At 41.5% G+C, this 20,274-nt stretch overlaps 1 protein-coding gene across 2 annotated transcripts in view; it reads left to right on the top strand.

The window, feature by feature from the left end:
- The window catches only part of LOC306823847 (teashirt homolog 1-like), a 37,097-nt gene extending 32,206 nt beyond the window's left edge, over positions 1-4,891 (top strand). For both annotated transcript variants that reach the window (XM_079343716.1, XM_079343715.1), the window contains exon 3: positions 53-4,891. In XM_079343716.1, coding sequence (XP_079199842.1) covers positions 53-3,579 — 3,527 coding nt within the window. In that variant the 3' untranslated portion in view covers positions 3,580-4,891. The remainder of the gene's footprint in view (positions 1-52) is intronic.
- Positions 4,892-20,274: the final 15,383 nt, after the last annotated feature.

Below are 20,274 nucleotides of genomic sequence, written 5' to 3'. Positions count from 1 at the left end.
CGCTCTCTTCTTTCCTTCCCTTTTTGTCTTCTCTTGCTTTCTTTCTCTCTAGCATACATGCCCGAAGACGAGCTTAAGGTAGCTGGTGGTGAAGATGGGGAAGAGCACCTGCAGGATGATGGCCTCTCATTAGATGGACAGGACAATGAGTTTCTGTGCAATGAGGAGGAGGAAGACGCAGATGGTGGCCAACCACCTAGTTACAGAGACTCTCCACTCAGCAATGGCACTAACCCTGATGCTGGATATGGGTCTCCACTCAGCGATGCCAGTGACAGACTTACAGACTTCAAGAGCACCCCTTCCAGGGACGGTCAGGAAAGGGAAGGCACTGCTTTGCCCTTCCGCCCCAACAACGGCCTCTCTTTCCAGGACAGCCTGGCACAGATGAAAGCCGTCTATGCAAACCTCATCTCAGATGCCTCTTGGTCTAGTATCACAATGGACATCATGAAAGCCAAGCCTGTAGCAGCTGGCAGTGTGAACAGTGCCCTCCCCACTCCTGAGCCAACCTCTACCGCTTCTGTCTCCACAACTACAACCACAAACAAGAACAGCACTGTAAACATGGCTAGCAGTCACCATAATGGCAGGAGTTCTGGCACCACTGTCAACCACACAGGCAACACAAGTGGCAATACTAATGGCACAGCAGCTTGCTCTGTTAGCAGCCACAGTGCAACCAGCAACAGTGGGAACAACAGTGGTGGGGCTAGTAATGGTAGTGGTGTAGCTTATGACTGGCACCAAGCAGCCCTTGCTAAAACTTTTCAGCAGAATCCCTACCACCTTTTACCTGAGCCTAGCCTTTTTAGCACAGTGCAGCTCTACCGACAGAACAACAAGCTGTATGGCTCCGTATTTACTGGTGCTAGCAAGTTTCGCTGCAAAGACTGCAGCGCTGCTTATGACACTCTTGTGGGTTTAACAGTCCACATGAATGAGACAGGACACTACCGAGATGACAATAAGGACAAAGAGGAGGAGCAGGGCAAGCGCTGGTCAAAACCTCGCAAGCGCTCTCTGATGGAGATGGAGGGTAAAGAGGATGCCCAGAAGGTCTTGAAGTGCATGTACTGTGGCCACTCATTTGAATCCCTTCAAGATCTCAGTGTTCACATGATCAAGACCAAGCATTACCAGAAAGTGCCTCTCAAAGAACCAGTGCCAGCCTTGGCCACTAAACTGGTACACACTTCAGCTAAAAAACGAGCTATCCAAGATGCCATAGTCTCTCCATGCTCCCCAGACTCTATCCATGCTGGTAGTGGTGGTGGTAGTGTATCTCTTGGGGATGTTGGCAAAGATTCAAAAGCTGTAGCTAACCCTTATGTTACGCCAAACAACCGCTATGGCTACCAGAATGGGGCCAGTTATACATGGCAGTTTGAAGCTCGTAAAGCCCAGATCCTAAAATGCATGGAGTGTGGAAGCTCTCATGATACACTGCAACAGTTGACTGCCCACATGATGGTCACAGGTCACTTTTTGAAGGTAACAAATTCTGCATCCAAGAAGGGAAAACAGCTGGTTTTTGACCCAGTGGTGGAGGAAAAGATTCAGTCCATTCCACTTCCACCCACTACCACCAGACTCCCTGTTCCCACTAGTGTTAAGTCCCAGCCAGTTTCCCCCGCCCTCTCTTCTGCTTCAGAGGAAAAGAGGGACTTGGCTGAGGATGAAAAGGTTGAAGGTGGTGAGCCATTTGAGAAAAAAATCAAAGAGGAGAAAGATGATTCAGGTGAGAAGTCTGAGAGTGACACTACATCATATAAATACCTTCGAGAAGAAGATTTGGAGGAGGCACCAAAAGAGGGTTTGGATATTCTTAAATCCCTGGAGAACACAGTATCCAGTGCAATTAGCAAGGCCCAGACAGGCACACCCACATGGGGTGGCTATCCCAGCATTCATGCAGCATACCAGCTTCAGGGTGCCATGAAGAACCCCTCTACTATGCTACCCCCTATTGTCCAGAGTATCCAGATGCAGCCAATGTTTAACAGTGGGCTACGAGGCCTAGTGGGTGACCCAAACGCAGTCATCCACTCACCCCGGAGTCCTTCCTCCCCTACCCCCCTCAGGAGTAATGTCACTGCCATGGAGGAACTAGTGGAGAAAGTGACAGGTAAAGCTGCCACTGTGAAGAAGGAAAAAGAAGAGAAGATGGTGAGTCTGGAACGATGCAGGCCCCCATCTTTAGTCAAATCCCCCTCTCCTGCACTGCGAGAGCAGAGAGAGCATTTAGCATCTCCAAATGACCTTTCTGCAGGTAAGCCATCTGGTATGAGAAGTAGCAGCCCAGGCAGTGTAGATTCAGAGCTCATCTGCAAGAAAGAGCCCAAAGAGAGCCTAGTAGACGGCCACAACAGCCATTCAAAGAATAGCTCTGAGGCCTGCCAGTCCCCTGTAACTAATGGCAACAGTCTTGGCATCATCACTGATCACTCACCAGAAAGTCCTTTCATCAATCCTCTCAGTGCACTCCAGTCAATCATGAATACACACCTGGGTAAGGCCTCCAAACCAGTAAGCCCAGCTGCAGATCCACTGTCGATGCTTTACAAGATCAGCAACAGCATGATGGATAAGCCAGCTTTCAACCCAACTCCACAGGGCAAGCCAGCTGAGCCCATTAATCACTACCAGTTGTATGAAAACAGTGACCAGCCCATGGACCTTAGTAAAAATAAGTCCACCACAAACTCAAACAATAATAATAATAACAGCAGCGTGCTCAATAGTGTAAATGGCAACAAACCAATTCTTTCCCTCTCTGATTCGGTCTCCTCTCCCCTGAGAGAAAACGCCCTCATGGACATTTCAGATATGGTCAAAAACCTCACTGGAAGACTGACACCCAAATCCTCAACTCCGTCCTCCATCTCAGAGAAGTCAGATGCTGATGGCAGTGCATTTGAGGACGCCCTGGAGGATCTGTCCCCAGTGCAGAAGAGAAAAGGGAGGCAATCCAACTGGAATCCCCAGCACCTCCTCATCCTCCAGGCACAGTTCGTCTCTAGCCTGAGGGAGACTTCAGAAGGCCGCTACGCCATGACGGACCTAGGTCCCCAGGAAAGGGTCCACATATGTAAGTTCACAGGCCTCTCTATGACTACCATATCCCACTGGCTGGCTAATGTCAAGTACCAGCTGAGACGGACTGGGGGCACCAAGTTTCTCAAAAACATGGACTCATGCCAGCCTGTTTTTCTTTGTGGTGACTGTGCCTCCCAGTTCAGGACTCCCTCCTCCTACATCGGCCACCTGGAGTCTCACCTGGGCTTCAGCTTGAAGGACCTGTCCAAACTGTCAGCTGAGCACCTACGGGAGCAGCAGGCTGCCTCAAAGGTGATCACAGACAAAATGACATTCGGCAGCCCCCTGTCAGCCTTGACCACGCCAGAGGACGACACAGGCTCTGTGTACCAGTGCAGACTGTGCAATCGGACATTCGTCAGCAAACATGCAGTCAAACTGCACCTCAGCAAGACCCACGGCAAGTCTCCAGAGGACCACCTGGTGTTTGTCACTGCTTTGGAGAAATTGGAGAAGCTAGACAAGATGGAGAAAGTTTAAGTGGGGTCTCAAGCTGAGGTTAGAGACTGACAGCTGTGGAACTGATTAGAAATTCATTGCACTAAATGACATTGTTCACAGTTACTGCACTGGGCCGAACTGAGCCGCCAGAAAAAAATCGGTCTTATTTTTTATTTTTATTTTTTGTTGTTGTGATAACTGCCTGACTGGACCATGTCTTTTCATGTCGATTTGTTTTTGTTTCGCCAAGCTTTTTTTACACTTATTTTGTAATATATTTATATGCTATTTGTCTGATCTGTGCATGTATTTTAGTGAATCAAGGTTAAACACAAAATTTTAATCTTTTGATGGCAAAAATACAACTACTGCTTCAATGGTAAAAGATGCAAGTGGAAAGAGAACTGATAGGAGAAGAAACTGTATAATACTTGATATGAAGAAGGTGAAAATTAAATGTATACACCAAAAGAATGAAAGGTTACCCTGAAAGACTGAAGTAGCACCTTAGAGAGATTCATTTTGAATTTGTAAAGAGAACATGTTTTGAAGTATCTTTCAATAGCATTTGTCAAAATCAGATTGATTTAAAAGATCAAAGTTGATCATTTCCCTCTTCTCTTTTTTTTGGTTCCTGTCACTGCAATGTTTGATGATGAATGGCCTGCTAATAAATCTGTCAGCGTATTAGGGAAAAAAAAGACCATGTGAACATTTCTGGAAAAACTGAAATGCTGCTTCTGGTTACGAGTAAATCAGTCAAAATGAATGGCCGTCAGTATGCAAGTTTGCCTAAAAAAAACGTTTCCTTGTTGTGAAGTATCACCTTATAGCAAATTCCCAGTTGTATGGTTTGTTACAACTTTCTCTTTCTAAATTGTGTCGCTTTATTCAATTGTAAAGAGAACAGTCCGTTACATGTAAATGATTACCAGTGAAATGTCAGTACTCCATAAGACATATCTTACCATTTGAAAAAGGCTCAACATTCTTTGTATCTTAAGGTGTGTGCATTCTCTAACTTTTATAATGTCATTTTATATAGAAAAATGGTCGAAAATAAATAAAAACAGATGGTGTACATAGATATATGCTGTAGAGCTACAAAATGTCCTTTTTTAAAGAAAATACAAATTTAGCTTCTTTGGCTTGGTTTACAGAAATGATTTTAATTATCCTTGCATCCAATTTGATGCATGAAATGGTGTGGAAAATAAATAAGCGATGCACAATGACTATACATTTCAATGTTTTATCAACAATATTGTAAAAAAAAGTTTTTAGCACCAATTAGTTCGTTTCATTTCTTTCTCAATTGTAAAATAAACCCCAAAGCAGTTGTTAAGTCATACATTTGTGGTCGTGTGTTCATTTGTTATGCTGATGCACTATATACTCTATATGTATTATATAGCTTTACTTTACGGCAAATCTAATCAATCACACACATTAAATCCGAACACAGTGTAAAAGGATTTTTCTTCTTTTGGTTAAAATTGTTCCATCATAAGATGGGACAGCACATCTATTTTCCTGCTGCAAGTACATACTTAATGTTTTGTAACAGACCTACTTTTATGTGTGCAACATTTAAAAAGGAAAATGAAAAGTCACTGGTGTCATACTTCTAACTGATGACTGAGCCACATCATACTGCCGTTGATTATTATGATGATGAAGATGTCTGGGGTGATAAGGCTGTAAGGGTGTCTATTGTACTGTGAGCAACCCATGCTAGGCTTGTGACTGGCCTTCGGAGGGCCTGTTCTGAAAGAATCAGTGTTATATTAATGACGGCAGTGTACTTTGGCCTATGTTCTTGGAACAAAATAAGACGGATATCTGTTCTGCTGGTGATTGCCTCCTGACTGGCCACAGTTTAGTTTAGTTTGCTAGTTTATTTGAATCAGGGACAGTGTACAAAAAGAAACATTAGTGTCAGAAGAGAAGCGATGCTTTGTACCAGATTAAGCTAACTAGCTAATATCCATCTGTTGTGGTAGATGATGGCAAGAGTAAAAGTAAACGGTGAACCAACTAATAATATACAAAACAATTTTGAAGATAAAGCGAGAGAAAGCTCACCATTTCTTCTGATGAGCTGGAGAATTACTAACGAGAAGGCCTGTATCAAGCACATTTTCTTTGCTTTGAGCAATTAAAATTAGATAGACTATCTAATTAATCTAAAGCACATGCGTAGTACCATAGCACCCGCACACAAACACACATTTTTCAAGTTTTATTTTTATTTTGTTTTTGATTAAACAACGTTCAGTGTAAAGTGACATTTAATTTCAGCAGAAAATGCAGAAAAATATCAACTTATGCCTCTCCATTTTTCTGACTTTTTTAACATATCTATAATAGTATAATAAAAAAAATTGTTTAATGCTTGATGACACACTTTTTTTTAACCCCTTTTTGATTTGATCAAGCAGGTTAATCAAAGTAATTTGTAACTTGTTGCACTTAAGTGACACCTCTTTTCACCAATTTTTGCTTTTCAAAAGTTTTCTTTTTCCTCCTTTCAGGTATAGCTATTTCATACAGCACCTCCTTAATGTTTAGCTGTAAGAGCTAAAAGTGAATCATTGTGTAAAGTGACCTCTAGATGACTCTCTGCCAAAGGTAAGCGACGAGTTGTGGGGTTTTCTTCCTCAGGCAGCCCTGCAGGTGAAGCGTCTTCATCAGGAATTTGATCTCTCATCTTGCCCTCATGTCTCAAGTTTCTGATAGAGTTCTTACAGTACCAGCCTTTGTACAGATGACGCCATGCTGCAGTGTTATGACTTCCATTCCTCACACTCACAACATGTCTCATGTTGGCTGAGTCAGTCACACACACATTTCCTCTCCCGGCTATATTAGCATGAGTTTCTTTGTGCAATTACACACCTCCTCGATCTGGCTGCACCTCACTGTGTTGATACACGGATTCGGTGACAAAGGAAACACAAGCAGAGGGCAGATTAGCCTGGCTGAAGATGCAGCATCCTCAGGAAAGGGGCTGCTAGAGTTGGGTTATAAAACAAACAAGGCAGATAAACAAGCAACATTTGGAGGAGATAGTGTTCCCTCCACACCAGAAATAAAAAAACACCTTGTAGGTTTAATACCCCACAGCTAAACCTGTAATTTTGCTGTGCCGTCAGATAGCTGCTGAGCCGATAGAGACTCTTCGCTGCTTTGTTAGAGATCAGTGCACTGTTTCCTGTGCGTATTCTATGTAAATTACATGCGATAATCACCACGCACGACACAATGCTGGTTCCCGTGGTGCAAACGGAAACCGAGGGTAGATAAACGCAGGCTGGGCAGATTTGCATAGCCTTTGTGTTTTGGGCGCTGCTGAACGTGAGCCCTGAGGATTGGTAGGGATTTCCTCTAGGTTTTGTATAAGTAAATGCCTGCTTCCTCTCAGGGCTGGGACCATTATGTACGGCAGACAGGGGTGGGTGTAGACAGAGGGCACAATCGGAATAACAAAATTACCTGGGCTGGTGGGAACACGGGGAGGGAGTATTAACCTGCATAGCTCATGCCTGCTTCTGCCCAGATAGAACAGGGAAATGTTGATGTTTGCATGGGAATATTTACTCTCCACTCTATTCCTGTGTATTTTATTAAGTGCAGTGTATAAATATAAATAATTTTCATATGGTAGGGAAATGATGGAGAGGTCTCACTCTATGGAGTTGCAAAAAAGTGAAATTAAGTAATAGAAGTTCCCCTCTAAAGCTTTAAGTGCAGCAGTCTAGTCTTTTGTCAGACTTCATATTTTCATGGACGGTGCTCCTTGTTTGCATATGATAGCTTCGTGAGGATCATTGTCAACCATGAAACAACAAAGCTCCTTCTGAGCACCCTGGCGCATGTCTGCCATATAAAAAGCCTCCAACTTTGCACCCAACTCCAACGTATGGTTTAATACCCTTCCAAAATACCTCAAACCAAACAAACAATGTCTGACAGAGGATCAACAAACAAAGCAACAACAACTGAGAGCTTTTGTGCTGGATCAGGAACTAAAGTCTGAGAAATCTGCTCGGATCCTGATAAAACCGCTCATTGTGGAAACTGCATTCAGAGAGGAGTTATCAGTATTCAGGTTCTTGCACAAGATACCTGCCTCAGTCTATTTTTATGTTGATTTCAGTTCGCGAACTTGATTCGATAATTTTGTATAGCTTCCTTCTGTTAAATGCACAGGATCTTTGACAATTACACCCTAAATTCACACTAACCATAACATTTTCTGCCATCAAAACACAATTTTTTTGAAGGACTTTTTTTTTTTCTTTTTTTTTTTACTTTTAAGCTCCTGAAAATAAAAATCCACAAAAGGCTTCTAACTATTTCATATATGGTTTGTATTGCATGTGTATGATGTCAACTTACTAAAAGTATCAGAAGTTACCTTCCAATGTAAGATTTTGTCATTGATGCTTTTGGACATTTTTGGGTGTTAAGTGGGTGGGGTTAGCTCCGAGATTTATTCTGCAGTAAATTTCAAACCAATAATAAAAACGCACACAAAACTACTCTGTTCCTGCTGCTTAGACTTTATGCTTATGTGTGCCATCCCTGGCTTCACATCCAGTGGCACAGATGATGGCTTGTCTTGCGGTGGATTTAAAGAAAAAGTGGGTCTGCGTTTTGATTAGATTTATTAGATTAGATTAGATTATCCGCAATACTGGACAACCAGTTTTGTACGGAAAGCTCCGGGCTCTGCCAACAACTTCATCTAAAACATGGAGCGATGTCCCCGTTGCACTTCAGCCTCTCTGTGTCTATCAGTTCGGCTGGAGTCATGCTGCCCATCTCCTTTGCTCACTTGTTGTCTTCAACATAAAATTTTATTCGGACAAACCGCTACTCCACAAAGGTATTTTTTTTTTCTTTGCAAGGAATGATTTTGATGTACAGATATTAAATATTGGTGCTGCTAGATCCATTAGCTCATTATTCCAGGATGCTTTGAGCTGCAAGTCGGAAGGTTGACATACACAATGAATGGAGGCAAAGTTTTGTATTGCGCACAGAGAAATTACCTAAGCTTCAAACTAAGCTGTTTTAGATGGAAGATTTCTCATTGTTATGAATGTTTATTTTCACTGAGACTTTAAAGGACACTTAATGATACATTTATTCTGATATCACTTGTGAACCTTTTAATATTTTAAGTCAGTTTTCCAGGGGCTTTAACAGAGTAATCATTGACACTTTTTTCACAAGTTCATTTGAAAACATTTTTTTTCCACTGTCTTGTAATAGCAGAATGATGCTTGGTAAAAAACATTTATTAAATTGTGTTTATTATTATCTGAATCCTTAATACTACAATTGTGCATACTCTTATGTTAACAAAAGAGTATGCATTTCATTTCTGAACAGGGTTCTGAAAAAAAGCCATTTATGATAACTGGCCTTCTTACAGTTCTGAAAAGTTAGACTACACAGGGTAGGTGAGGTCTATGTGTGTTTTATGGATTCAGAAACATGAGAAACACAAGATTGATTCTTTTTAGATACTCATACAATATGATTCCACGCACTCGTGTGACACCCGTGCCTCTGTAACTGAGAGTGCAGCTCTCCAGCTGGTGTCAGCAGCAATGTATTTGTACTTTTTTGATGGACACGCAGCACTCTTTCATCAAGGTGGGTTTATATTGCGGTGGGAGGGTTGATGTGACAGAGTTGTCTTTGGAGAATGATGGTGTTTGACAGCAGCAGGCTAACGGATGTAGGAGATCATCTCAGTCTGCGAAGCCTTTAGTTATGATGTGGTGGCGGATGAGAACTGCAGGTGTGTGTCGCCATGGCCTTCATCCATCACAGGCCCGGACAAAACACAGAGTGTGCAAGAGATGAAATGTTTGCTCCACCCTAGTGGATGAGGGATGTGGTATAACAAAATATAAGATGTGATACCAATTCGTCCTGGCTTTACCCCGTGCTGTGATGTTTCCCCTTTTTTATTTCTTATAACCCCTTTTTGTGTGCACGTGTGTGTGTGTGTGTGTGTGTGTGTGATATGTGTGTGTGTGTGTGTGTGTGTGTGTGTGTGTGTGTGTGTGTGTGTGTGCGTGTGTGTGTGTGTGTGTACTTTATCTTAATTTATTTCACTTTCACACCCAAAAAACTCTTCGACGTCTTTGGAATTACGTCTGTAACATCTGATTATAACACAATGGACCATTATAAATATACAGCATATTTCATGTTTTTTTTTTTTTCCATGAAAACCTTTTCAATAAATTACCTATTCTATCTCTAGTTCTCTGACCACCTTGGGACATGTCTATAGCTACAATAATAATCCATATATGAAAGATTAATGACATATTTCCCATTATCCAGTGTGTATATGTATGATTCAGTCATTGACCTCTCAGGGGTTCTTTTTGAATATGAGAACTACCATGTCCCTGTCATTTCCTATTTCAAATCAAAGAGGTCAACACGGAAAATGTCTCAAAACCAATTTGTGTTTCAAAAAGACCCTTGAGAAATAGTGGCTCGTGTTGTGCTTGATATGCACAAAGACACTTATCCCTTATCTATCTTTTCAGAGGGAGAGAGACGGAGATGGAGGGTGAAGTGCTCCAGGAATCAGTGCTGCCTCCATGAGATATGATGATGCTTGATTTTGATCATTGACATTTGCTTTTTCATGCATCCCGAAAAACAAGGCCTTCCTTCCATTAAGGAATTATTCAAATGACCTTCAACAGTGCATGTTTTCCTACAGTTTTGTTGTGGGAATATGAGAACACATACTGACATCTCAATTACTTATGCAAGGCTCAGAGTAGGCCCAGTGGATGCAATCACCGTGTGTGCAATCCTCAGTCACTCCGAATCACAGAGGCTCCCGGACAGACACACATAATTCAGACAAGTCAGACAGGATTTGCATACAAAGACTGAAAACAAAAAAAAAAAAAGGAAAAAATAAAAAGAGGGGCATAAATAAAAAATGTACCATCTTGAGCGAGAGGCGAAGGTGGAGATTTGAGGGGTGAGGGAGGGGGGAAGAAAGACCGGTAAATTGTTTTAAAAAGGTCTTGCATGTCACGTTGTGTGTGTAACGGGTTCATCTGATATACAGAGCTGGTAGTGGCCTTTGGCATTTGGTTTGATGTTGTGTGCATTTGCGTGAAAGAGGTGCTGTTGTGTTGATACTTGATGTTACAAATACATCACATTTATTTACTCCCATTTAAAAAAATATAAATGTGGTTTGAAATTTAATTTCTGAGTTATAGTTTAAAAAATATTATTTATTATTTATATTTATTTTCCAACTGAAACCAATAACATTATGGATGGAAAACATTGGTTTGAATGATTTCTTATCACAAAAACTGGACAGATGTAAAAAAAAAAAAAAAAAATGAAGATGAGTAACAGTACTTAATTAGAAAACTGACCTTCAAAATTCCATATTGCTCACTGTCTCCTATTTAAAGGCCCTCAGCCATCAACCACCACAGTCTCACACTGGACCAGACACTGTTGTCCATCTCTATCCCCTTAAAACCAGCGTTTTTTTCCTTCCGCCCTTCTGGAGGTGACACACTGTCTCATCGTCGCGTGATGGGTGGGGGGTGGTAGAGCAGTGGGTGAAGGGGTAGCAGGGTTGTGGTGTTTGAGGGCAGGCGGAGAGGTGGGGTGGGGTGGGTTGCATTGGAGGCTAACCCTGCATCACGTCATTAGCGTTACGCGGCGGAGATGCAGGGGCACCCTGACACATGTCACGGACAGCCAGCCGAGAGCCCACGTATGAAGCTGACACGCTGCGCATAATTTATCCCGTGACACGATCTGCATGCCGAGTTGTTGATCTGTTGTGTTTGGTTTGGACATGAGCGCTCTGGCAGAGAAGAAGAGGGAGGGGGGGATTATTATGCAGGTGGGGGTGCAGAGAGAGGAAAGCGAGGGTGAAGAGGTGGCAGGGTGTGTGAGTGTGTTTGGGTGTGTGCGTGTGTGTTTGGGTGGGTGTGCGTGTGTGTTTCCAAGGGGTGGTTGAAGGCAGCATCTTGGTGTTGCACAGTGAAGGGGCGACACATTTGTCATGTCCACTGAGAAGCAACATATACACAAACAAGTGCATTCAAATTCACTAATGCAGACACCCAGACTCGTAGACAAACACAGGCGCACACACAAGAACACTTCACACTTTGGTGATATGCATGTTGAGTGAAATCACAACCATAATTTTCTCCTTTGAGACATTTGTTCATGAGAGAAAGTGACAAGCTTTGTTGAAACTCTGTCACTTCAGAGGGTATGATTGTTTTCAACAAGCACCACTGAAACCACTGTTCCTCATCTTCACATCATTTGTGCTTCAATGACTCAATAAAGTGCTTATTAGATTAAAATGTTAATGTGTTTTGTTTTTTGAAATAAATTAATATCTTTCATATCTTAAAATCATAAAAATTGTATTTCTGTAAAGAAAACTTAACATTTGGGTGTTCATCTGGGTGTTTTTCAAGTAAGTAAACAGTAATACTTGACATTGTGAGACTCTTTGTGTGTGCGAGTGTGTATGTACAGAACGTGTGTATGTGCAGGCGAGTAAATCTTCAGGAAGTGATCATCAGCCATCAACTACTCCTGCCACCCCTCTTCTCTTGGCTCGTTTACATGAATTATGCATATGACCAGTCTTGTTAGAGGAGCCCCTCCCTCAACACTCCTAATCCCATCCGTTGCCGGGGTAACCAAAATTAGACCTGACTGTGAGGTACAGTACGGGCCCTCAGGGCCTTTTTCTGGACAGGCCTGAGTCGAGGCAGCCTGGATGAGGATCCAGAGGCTCTATGGGCCTGTAGGTCACCTGTCCACTGACATTACTGTGCTGATGCTAGAGAAGGATGGGATTTTTTTTTTCTCATTTCAGCTCAGTTTGTTTCCATGAACCTGAAAACAGAGTAAGGTGTAGACATGGATGAATCAGTTCAAGCTTTGTCTGGTTTTATAACCTCATGGTTCCACTCCAACAGCTTTCAGAACAGAAACCACCTACAGAGAACGGTCACAGCTTGCTCTAAGATCATCGGACTACCTGTAAGGACTCTGTCGACCATCCACGAGCAGCAGACGCTCAGGTTAGCGAGTCAGATCATGCAGGACCCCTCACATGCTCTCTTCCCAGTGTTTGAGTGACTCCCCTCAGGAAGATGGCTCTGCTGTCCCTGCTGCAGAACACAGAGGGAGAAAAAAAAAAAAAACAATAAGAAAAACCTCTTCCCCTCATCCAGTACATACTTTCTAAACTGTGAACTCTGTTATTACCATCTTTTTGCTTTGTTTTTTCCTCATGCTACACCTTAACTGCCTAATGCTTTATTTGGTCCTAGTACTTTACTTTATTCTATTTCATATCAGTTTTTATATCTCTTATCTTACCCATCATTGCACTACTTCCATCACTTTATTCTTTCAGTGCTCATCCTTTTGCATAGCTTTAGTATATATTTAATCTTTTGTTTTACTTGCACATAGCTGTCTGTGTGTGTGTGTGTGTGTGTGTGTGTGTGTGTGTGTGTGTGTGTGTGTAATATTTAACTTTGTAATTTTATATTTTACATTTTGTATTTACCTTTTGACAATTTACATTAGTCGAGATTTTATTTGCTTACTGTCTAATTTCAGTATACCTGCACTGTCATTCATCACCGCTCTATGTGCCTTTGAATTCTCCCCGGGCGGACAAATAACGTTTGTAGCTCAGTTAGTAGAATCGGTCGTCCTTTAACCGGACGGTCGGGGGTTTGATCCCCAGTACCTGCAGCGACACGTCCACAACATGGTTAAGACACTCCAAACTGCTCCCACTGCTTCATCTGTGGTTAAGAATGTGTATGAATGGGGTTAACTAATATGGATTATACTGAAGGCTTATCTTCCTTACAGGCTGGACTTGAGTGGTGACTCATCTCTATACATGGTCAGAGAGAAGAAGTGTCAGAGGACAACAGGATTCATAGAACTCAGACTCACTGAAGATCATCATCTGTTTTACATAGCAGTCTCGGCCATCAGTATGTGAATGGGTAGATGTGACCTGCAGTGTAAAAGCGCTTTAAGTAGTTAGAAAACGAGAAAACTGCTAAAGTTAATTTCTCAATTAAACATGAGTGAAAATGTAAGAACTGGTGGTTTTATCTATAAGATAGCGTAGACAATTGACCATTAGCTCCTTTGCTTTTCAAACTAACTGACCTACATTTTCACAGTTGTTATTAGTGGTTAAAGTGTGTAAAAGTGGTGGCAATTTCATAGAAGTTTGAATAAAGAAGGCAAGACGACACAATATCCATTCAGAGCCAAACCTGTATTACAGCAGACATTATCTCACAGAGGACTGGACACAGACCATGGTGGTTTCTCACTGACCACAACTAGTCAATATATTTTTGTTTATATGACTTTCTGACCAGATGTTTGGCCACAAAAATGATTCTGATGTAGTGTGGAGGACTTTTGCAACAGTCTGGAAAACCTGCAATGAAAGCTTATTCATGGATTTTAATGGAGACTTTTATTGTCCTGTAAAGCTCTAAATGCTGTTTCTCAGACTTACATAAAACCAGTATTTCCCAGAGGACTTGTACCTCAGGGGCATGTATTGTACATCCATTCCCTTTCTGTAAAGAACTTCGACATGACTGTTTGGAAGCAGTTTGCCCTGCATTACTCTGAAGCAGCTCAATCACTGCTCCCCTGTGATACACACCATTAACATTGTTGTGTTTTTGTTGATGTCAGAGGCTGCTGACAGGGTTTCTTGGACAGCAGTTAAGACAGAAGACTATCAAAGGTGGCTATGTTGTCTTTTATGTGGCAGGAATGATTAGATATTTTATTTATTAACCATACATTTGAATTTGTGAGCATTTGAAAGTATCCACTGATTCCAACACATTACAAATATGACCAACAATTGATATTTAACACTGTTTTCTTAGATCAAAAAGATAAACTAATTATTTGACCAGTTTTTGTCAATTATTGTGGCATAGGTTTTAAGAAACAATGTAAAATCAAGGGAAAATTAATCACACTTTGCTGGTAGGCAGCTTGCATGTCATCATCCTGTTGTTATTTCAAGCCTGCTAATTTCCAAGCACCAGTTGGAGTTGTCCATCTGTTTATTAAAGGTTAACTGCCTCCTCACTTACAAGCGTACGTTTCTCACAGTCCTCGGTGTGAAACATGCAGTCGATTGTCTCTGACGCATCTGAAAAGTTTGTCTTCTACTTGGATAAAAGAATAAGTGACAGGTTCTGTCACAGTATGTCTCGTATAAATAACTGAATGTGAAAATGTAAACTCAGCTTGAACTTTAAACAAAAATGAAAGCAGAGGGATTAGAACTGGTAGAGCAGCAAATCTAAAGTTCACATTTATTATGCATTGGTGTATTTGTATTATTAATATAAAAATCATTTAAAAGTCAGACAATCAAAGATAACAATGACTGCATATTGCTCACATTGTTTTCTTCATGTAGGAGTCTGCAGGTGAGTGAAAGCTTTGGCGGATGTGGAGAGGACAGATGGGCAGACTGTCCAGTTAATGACCATGCATCACCGTCGTGGAAGGAAGCTGCATATCCTGAATGTTGATTTAATGGACAGCCTGTCACGTACTTGTCACTGCACCAAAATAATTTTAGTTCACCCATTGTGCATGTACTCCATGTGTGTGTATTTTCAACAGCTATTATGGGGTATTTTGAATGAAGCACACTGGTTGAGAAGAATGCCAAGACCACCTTCTTTGGGTTTTGGCTCTTAAAGTAGCAGGTTCAGTGAAAGCATTTTCTCCATGAACATTGCTTTTTCTGTACATGCACCCAGCTATAACAGAAAAAAAAAAAAAGAATAAGAGGCTTTTGCAATGATTCCGCAGCAGCCCAGCAGAGTATTGTTTTGACAGAGCATCATGTAGTCCATTCATTTAAAGCACAAAGTGAATAAAGGCTTAAAGGGATAGTTAATTTCTTTAAGTGAGGTTGTATGTCGTATATATAACACAACTGTTTCTGTTAAGGTGAAGCAGTGAAAATATCTGCAAATAAAGCACACACCTCTTTCAGTTGTGGCTAAAGTTCATGGTTCTACTGAGGCTGTCTGCAGCAAGACAAAGCTTAGCTTTTGTGTAGGTCTGCTTCATCAAACAGGAACTGTGCTGACTTGTATCTATTGTTCAACACCCCACTTCAACGCAGTTTCCATCCCTTTAAGTTACGTTTTTTTTACAAGTATTTTTCCAAACACAATTTCTAACCAGAGGAAGAACTTTCTGCTCACACATGGCACTTATTATTGATGTTAATTGGTCTTGGTATTCTTGCAACGTGAAAGCTAACCAAAGTAGTTCAAGAAAGATCTGTTTCTAGATTCTCATATGCCATACGAACCTGACAAACCTGTAGCAGCTACTGTAAACTCCTTACCTCATGTGACTTATATTCAAACATCGGTATGCTGACTGAAGAGATGAGCAAACATCCAAGAAGATGAGTTTAAGTACAAGCTTGTTACCATGGTGACTTTTTGCCCCACAGAGGCTGTGAATTCTGCTTCCTGTTCCTGAACTGTGGAAGTGACACCATGTGACACTTTTTTTTTTCTCCACAGCTAGCCCCACCCAGACTCCAACATCCACCACCCAATACACCCCCCCCCCCCCCCCCCCCCACCCAATACACCCCCCACCCCCACCCCACCCAACCACCACCTCACCACCTCACCACCCTGCGTCTCCTTTGTTAAGCCAAGCTCGGCGTGCCATAGACACAGATGAAGGCGTGGAGAAAACACATGCCAAAAAGGCCCCCCTGCCACTCTCACTCTTGCACAGCGACAATGATAGGCTGTCATCACACAGCGATCAGCACTGTCACCCACAACATTGCCTTGCACAAGCACACATACACACATACGGGCATGCACACAGACGCACACAACACAAACACGCATACACACACACATACACAGGACCCACGGCTGTGAAAATCCGCACCAGCCTCGACAACACTGACAACCAAGTCACTGCTGTCACTTCAGTTATTTTTACACCGGGGCCTGACAACACATCAAAAATCCCTCTCGCTATGGGAACAACATGAGACCACTGCATCAAGCCCATTAGACGCCACGTGTCACATCAAATATCTAATTATCTGCTATTCAATATTCCCAATTAAGTTAGAGATGTTCAGTATGCACATAGACACAATAATATACCAGAGTGTTGTGTGTGAAAACTGAGATGATAAAGCTGGCCAGGCTGCAAGAAAAGAAAAGACAACAGCTGCTTTTCTGTAATGTTGAGAAGGCTGAAGTGCAGCCTGGAGAGAGTGATCGCTTGCTGTTTTCTGCTGATAAAATCTGACCACAAACAAAAAAGTAAGAGAGTCACAGACAGAAACAGTTATTCTGGTGTATTTTTTAAGTCCATACTGGTGGAGGAAGAGTTAACTTTTTTGGCCCTGGCTGCTGTCAGCTAGCAGAAGGCAGCTATGTGATGAGTCTGATTGGCGGCCGATGGCGGAGAGATCAGTGGCACGGCTGTGCGATGGATGCCATCTTGGCCGGCTTGTGATGTGCAGTTTGTCGCCCGGGCTTCACTCGGAAGGAAAGCCTTGAAAATACTGCTGGCTGTCACTCAAAGAGAAATATGGTGTAGTTCCAAGAAAAAACCCTTCAACCAAACACCTTTTTGTTTTCTATCTCTTCTTTTTCTACAGCCCCCAGGACGCGATGCACAGTGTTAGTGTAGTAAATAAAAAGGTGAGTAAGCTCTACATTTGGTGATAAACAGACGTATAAACAATCTTTTTTCAATACTATGTCTCATCCTCATTAAACCTACAACTCATCACAGTGCTACCTTGAGGTGATTTGAGTGGGAAAAGCCCTAAAAAAGAGGGTTAAAAGGTATCTCAGGTTACCGATAACCCGATAACAGCGATAACCCTTTGTGTGCTGTTTTTGCAAAACAGTTTCAAGACAAGAGCAGTACTTATTGTCTCCAAAAAAAATAAAGTGGGTTGCTTAGTGGTCCTACTAAACCAATCAACATGACATTTACTCAGGAACTCATGAAGGCTGACTGTGAATCTTTGCAGCAAAAAAAATAAAAACATTTTTTGTGATAACTTAGTAAAATGTTTTTTCTGTCATGTGTAAAGACATCCGTGTTTATAACGAGAAACCTCCTCAGCTTTTCAAATTATTTTTCTTAGCCCTTTGGGTCTTATACAGACCCACAAGGTAGCCCTGTTGGATGTAATTTAGACCCATGCTGGCATTTGTACCTTTGTGGTTTCACTTATACGACAGTCTCCCAGGTGAAGCTCTTGTGTCACCTTGAACTGAAACCTCATGCTGACTTTGTCTGTGTTTTTACATCACTAAAACATTTTCTCTACTAAAAACAAAGTCATATAGCTGTGGCAAGCATTGAAGAGGATAAAGCAACAAACTAATGAACTAAGTGAATGACATCATCAATTAAAGTTTCTCTCTGGTCCCTGCTGAATCTATACATTGGCTCCCCCCAACCTTGAACTGACTTTTTAAAAGGGAGGAAACAGTACAGTCGGGATCAACACATTTGTGTTTGGCATCCCTTCAATAATGAACAATGTTGGAACATTTTCAGGAGAGCAGTGCATGACCTAGGTTCAGGTCTGACCTACGGCTCCTTTCGCACGTCTTTCCCCACTCTCTTTCTCTCCTTGGGATCTGACTTTACCCACTGCCTTACATCTCAAAAAAGGGGTTTTGCGTTCCACTTTATTGAAAGCCTGATATGTCACATGCAGATGCTAAAGGACACCTTGTTTGAGGCATAGGCTGTTGTGATAAAGTATCAATATTTGACACCTAAAGCATATGAGCATACTGGTGTTAAAGCTAAGAATGAAACATGACGAAAACCAGGCTGCTTGTCAGGAAAAATTTTAAATTCTTTTTTGTCTTTGCTTTGAAGCCAACACATCTGGATAAAAACATAGAATAAAGTATATTAAAATATAAAATAAAATGAAAGACAACCAAAGGTTGTTGATTTCATCACTATTGTGAATGTGAGTTAAATTGTTTCATTTCCAAAAAAACATGTTTCTTCATCTCATAAAAGGGTGCATTCAGAAATATAATCAAACCACCACTCATCCAGCTCCCCACACTTCAGGGAAAAATCCCCCTTACCCCCGACTCCCTCACCCCATATTCTGCCATTAGCCCCTTTTTTGCCATGACAGAGTGGGATTAAACACTGTGTAAAATGTTACACTTCTGAGCACCTCCCTTTTTACATGTTATGACAAAACAGCCAAATTAAGCCTTTGCCCCATGCAGTTTTGCCCTCCCCCACCTTATATGTGTGTTGCCTGAAGCAAAGATCGCCCCGTCATCGCAGTGAGTCGGAGGAGTACGGCGGGGTCAGCTTTGCCTGAAGGCATGGGGCTCCTTGGAGTTGCAGAAGTGGCTCATTTCAACCATCAGCCAACAGTTACAAAACACACACCCTTGCTGTATCTGCTGACCAGGAAGTAACACAATAACATCAGCAAACCAGAGAAGACCACTGAGGACAGGATCAACAGCTAACGAAATGAAAAAGGTTACTCTGCCATTAACCTAAGATGGTATGTTGAGAAGACATTAATGACATTTTTAAAACATTTGGCAACACTTGAAAAGGTGCTCATTTAAGCATTACTAGAAGGAAATCCAAACTGTATGTAGCAATGACCCATGCAGCCGCACACTGCTGCTGATGACCCCAAAGCAGTATAACACATCTTCCAGTGTCTGTGTAACTCAAAATTCACCCTTAAAAAACTACATGTTCCTTGGCTGGATAAGCGAGAAACATGGCCTTAAAATCAGACTGAACTCCATTTCTTTCTGCTTTATTAATTTATTCATGAGATCAGATTGTGTTTGAGAATGGGGCTTTATTTGTTTACCATCAGGTCAAAATTCTTATTTGTCCAATTATTAGGTTTGTGAACAAACGTGCAAAAATCATGACTTTTCCGCAGCGCTCACTGTTCTCAGTGTTACTTTGAGTGCAAATGAAAGCATGCTAACTCACTAAATGAAAAAATGTATTCTTATTAAATGTCCAAATTTAGTCTTTTATCTGAATTTTACTAATGCTTATTTCATTGATTACAAAAAATCTTATTTAAAAGGACAGGACAAGAAAGAATGGCAGAATGGGTAACACAGGTTAATACGTGAAATAATGAGGATCCCATATAAAGTCACCCAAGTGTTACTTGAGTTAAGAACAGCCTGGAACGGTTAGCATCAGAGGATCCTGTTCCCCTTCCAAACTTGTTAGATTACCACTGAATCATCTTACAAGCTTTGAAATTCAGTTTTTGCAGAGTGTTTGAAAAGCTGAACAAATTGTAGAGGGGTGCTTTGATTCAGAGGCCTGAAACCAAGGCTAAAAAATTCCCCCAATAAAGTCCTTAATTGAAATGAATAAAATGATTTTGAATCATAGAGAGAATAAAACAATGACCTGGTTATCAGTTATGGAAACGTCCTTTTTTATTGCCACATGGTGCTGTAAAATAAAGTTAATAAGAAAGCTATGAGGAAACTGTAAAGAATAGGATTTTAGCATGCTGATAGAGAATTTTATACTTAATCAAATATGCAAGTGATTATCATT

This window comes from Symphodus melops (assembly GCF_947650265.1).
Source record: "Symphodus melops genome assembly, chromosome: 5".
In the NCBI taxonomy this organism is placed as follows: domain Eukaryota; kingdom Metazoa; phylum Chordata; class Actinopteri; order Labriformes; family Labridae; genus Symphodus; species Symphodus melops.
This window is presented reverse-complemented; position numbering and strand designations above follow the sequence as displayed.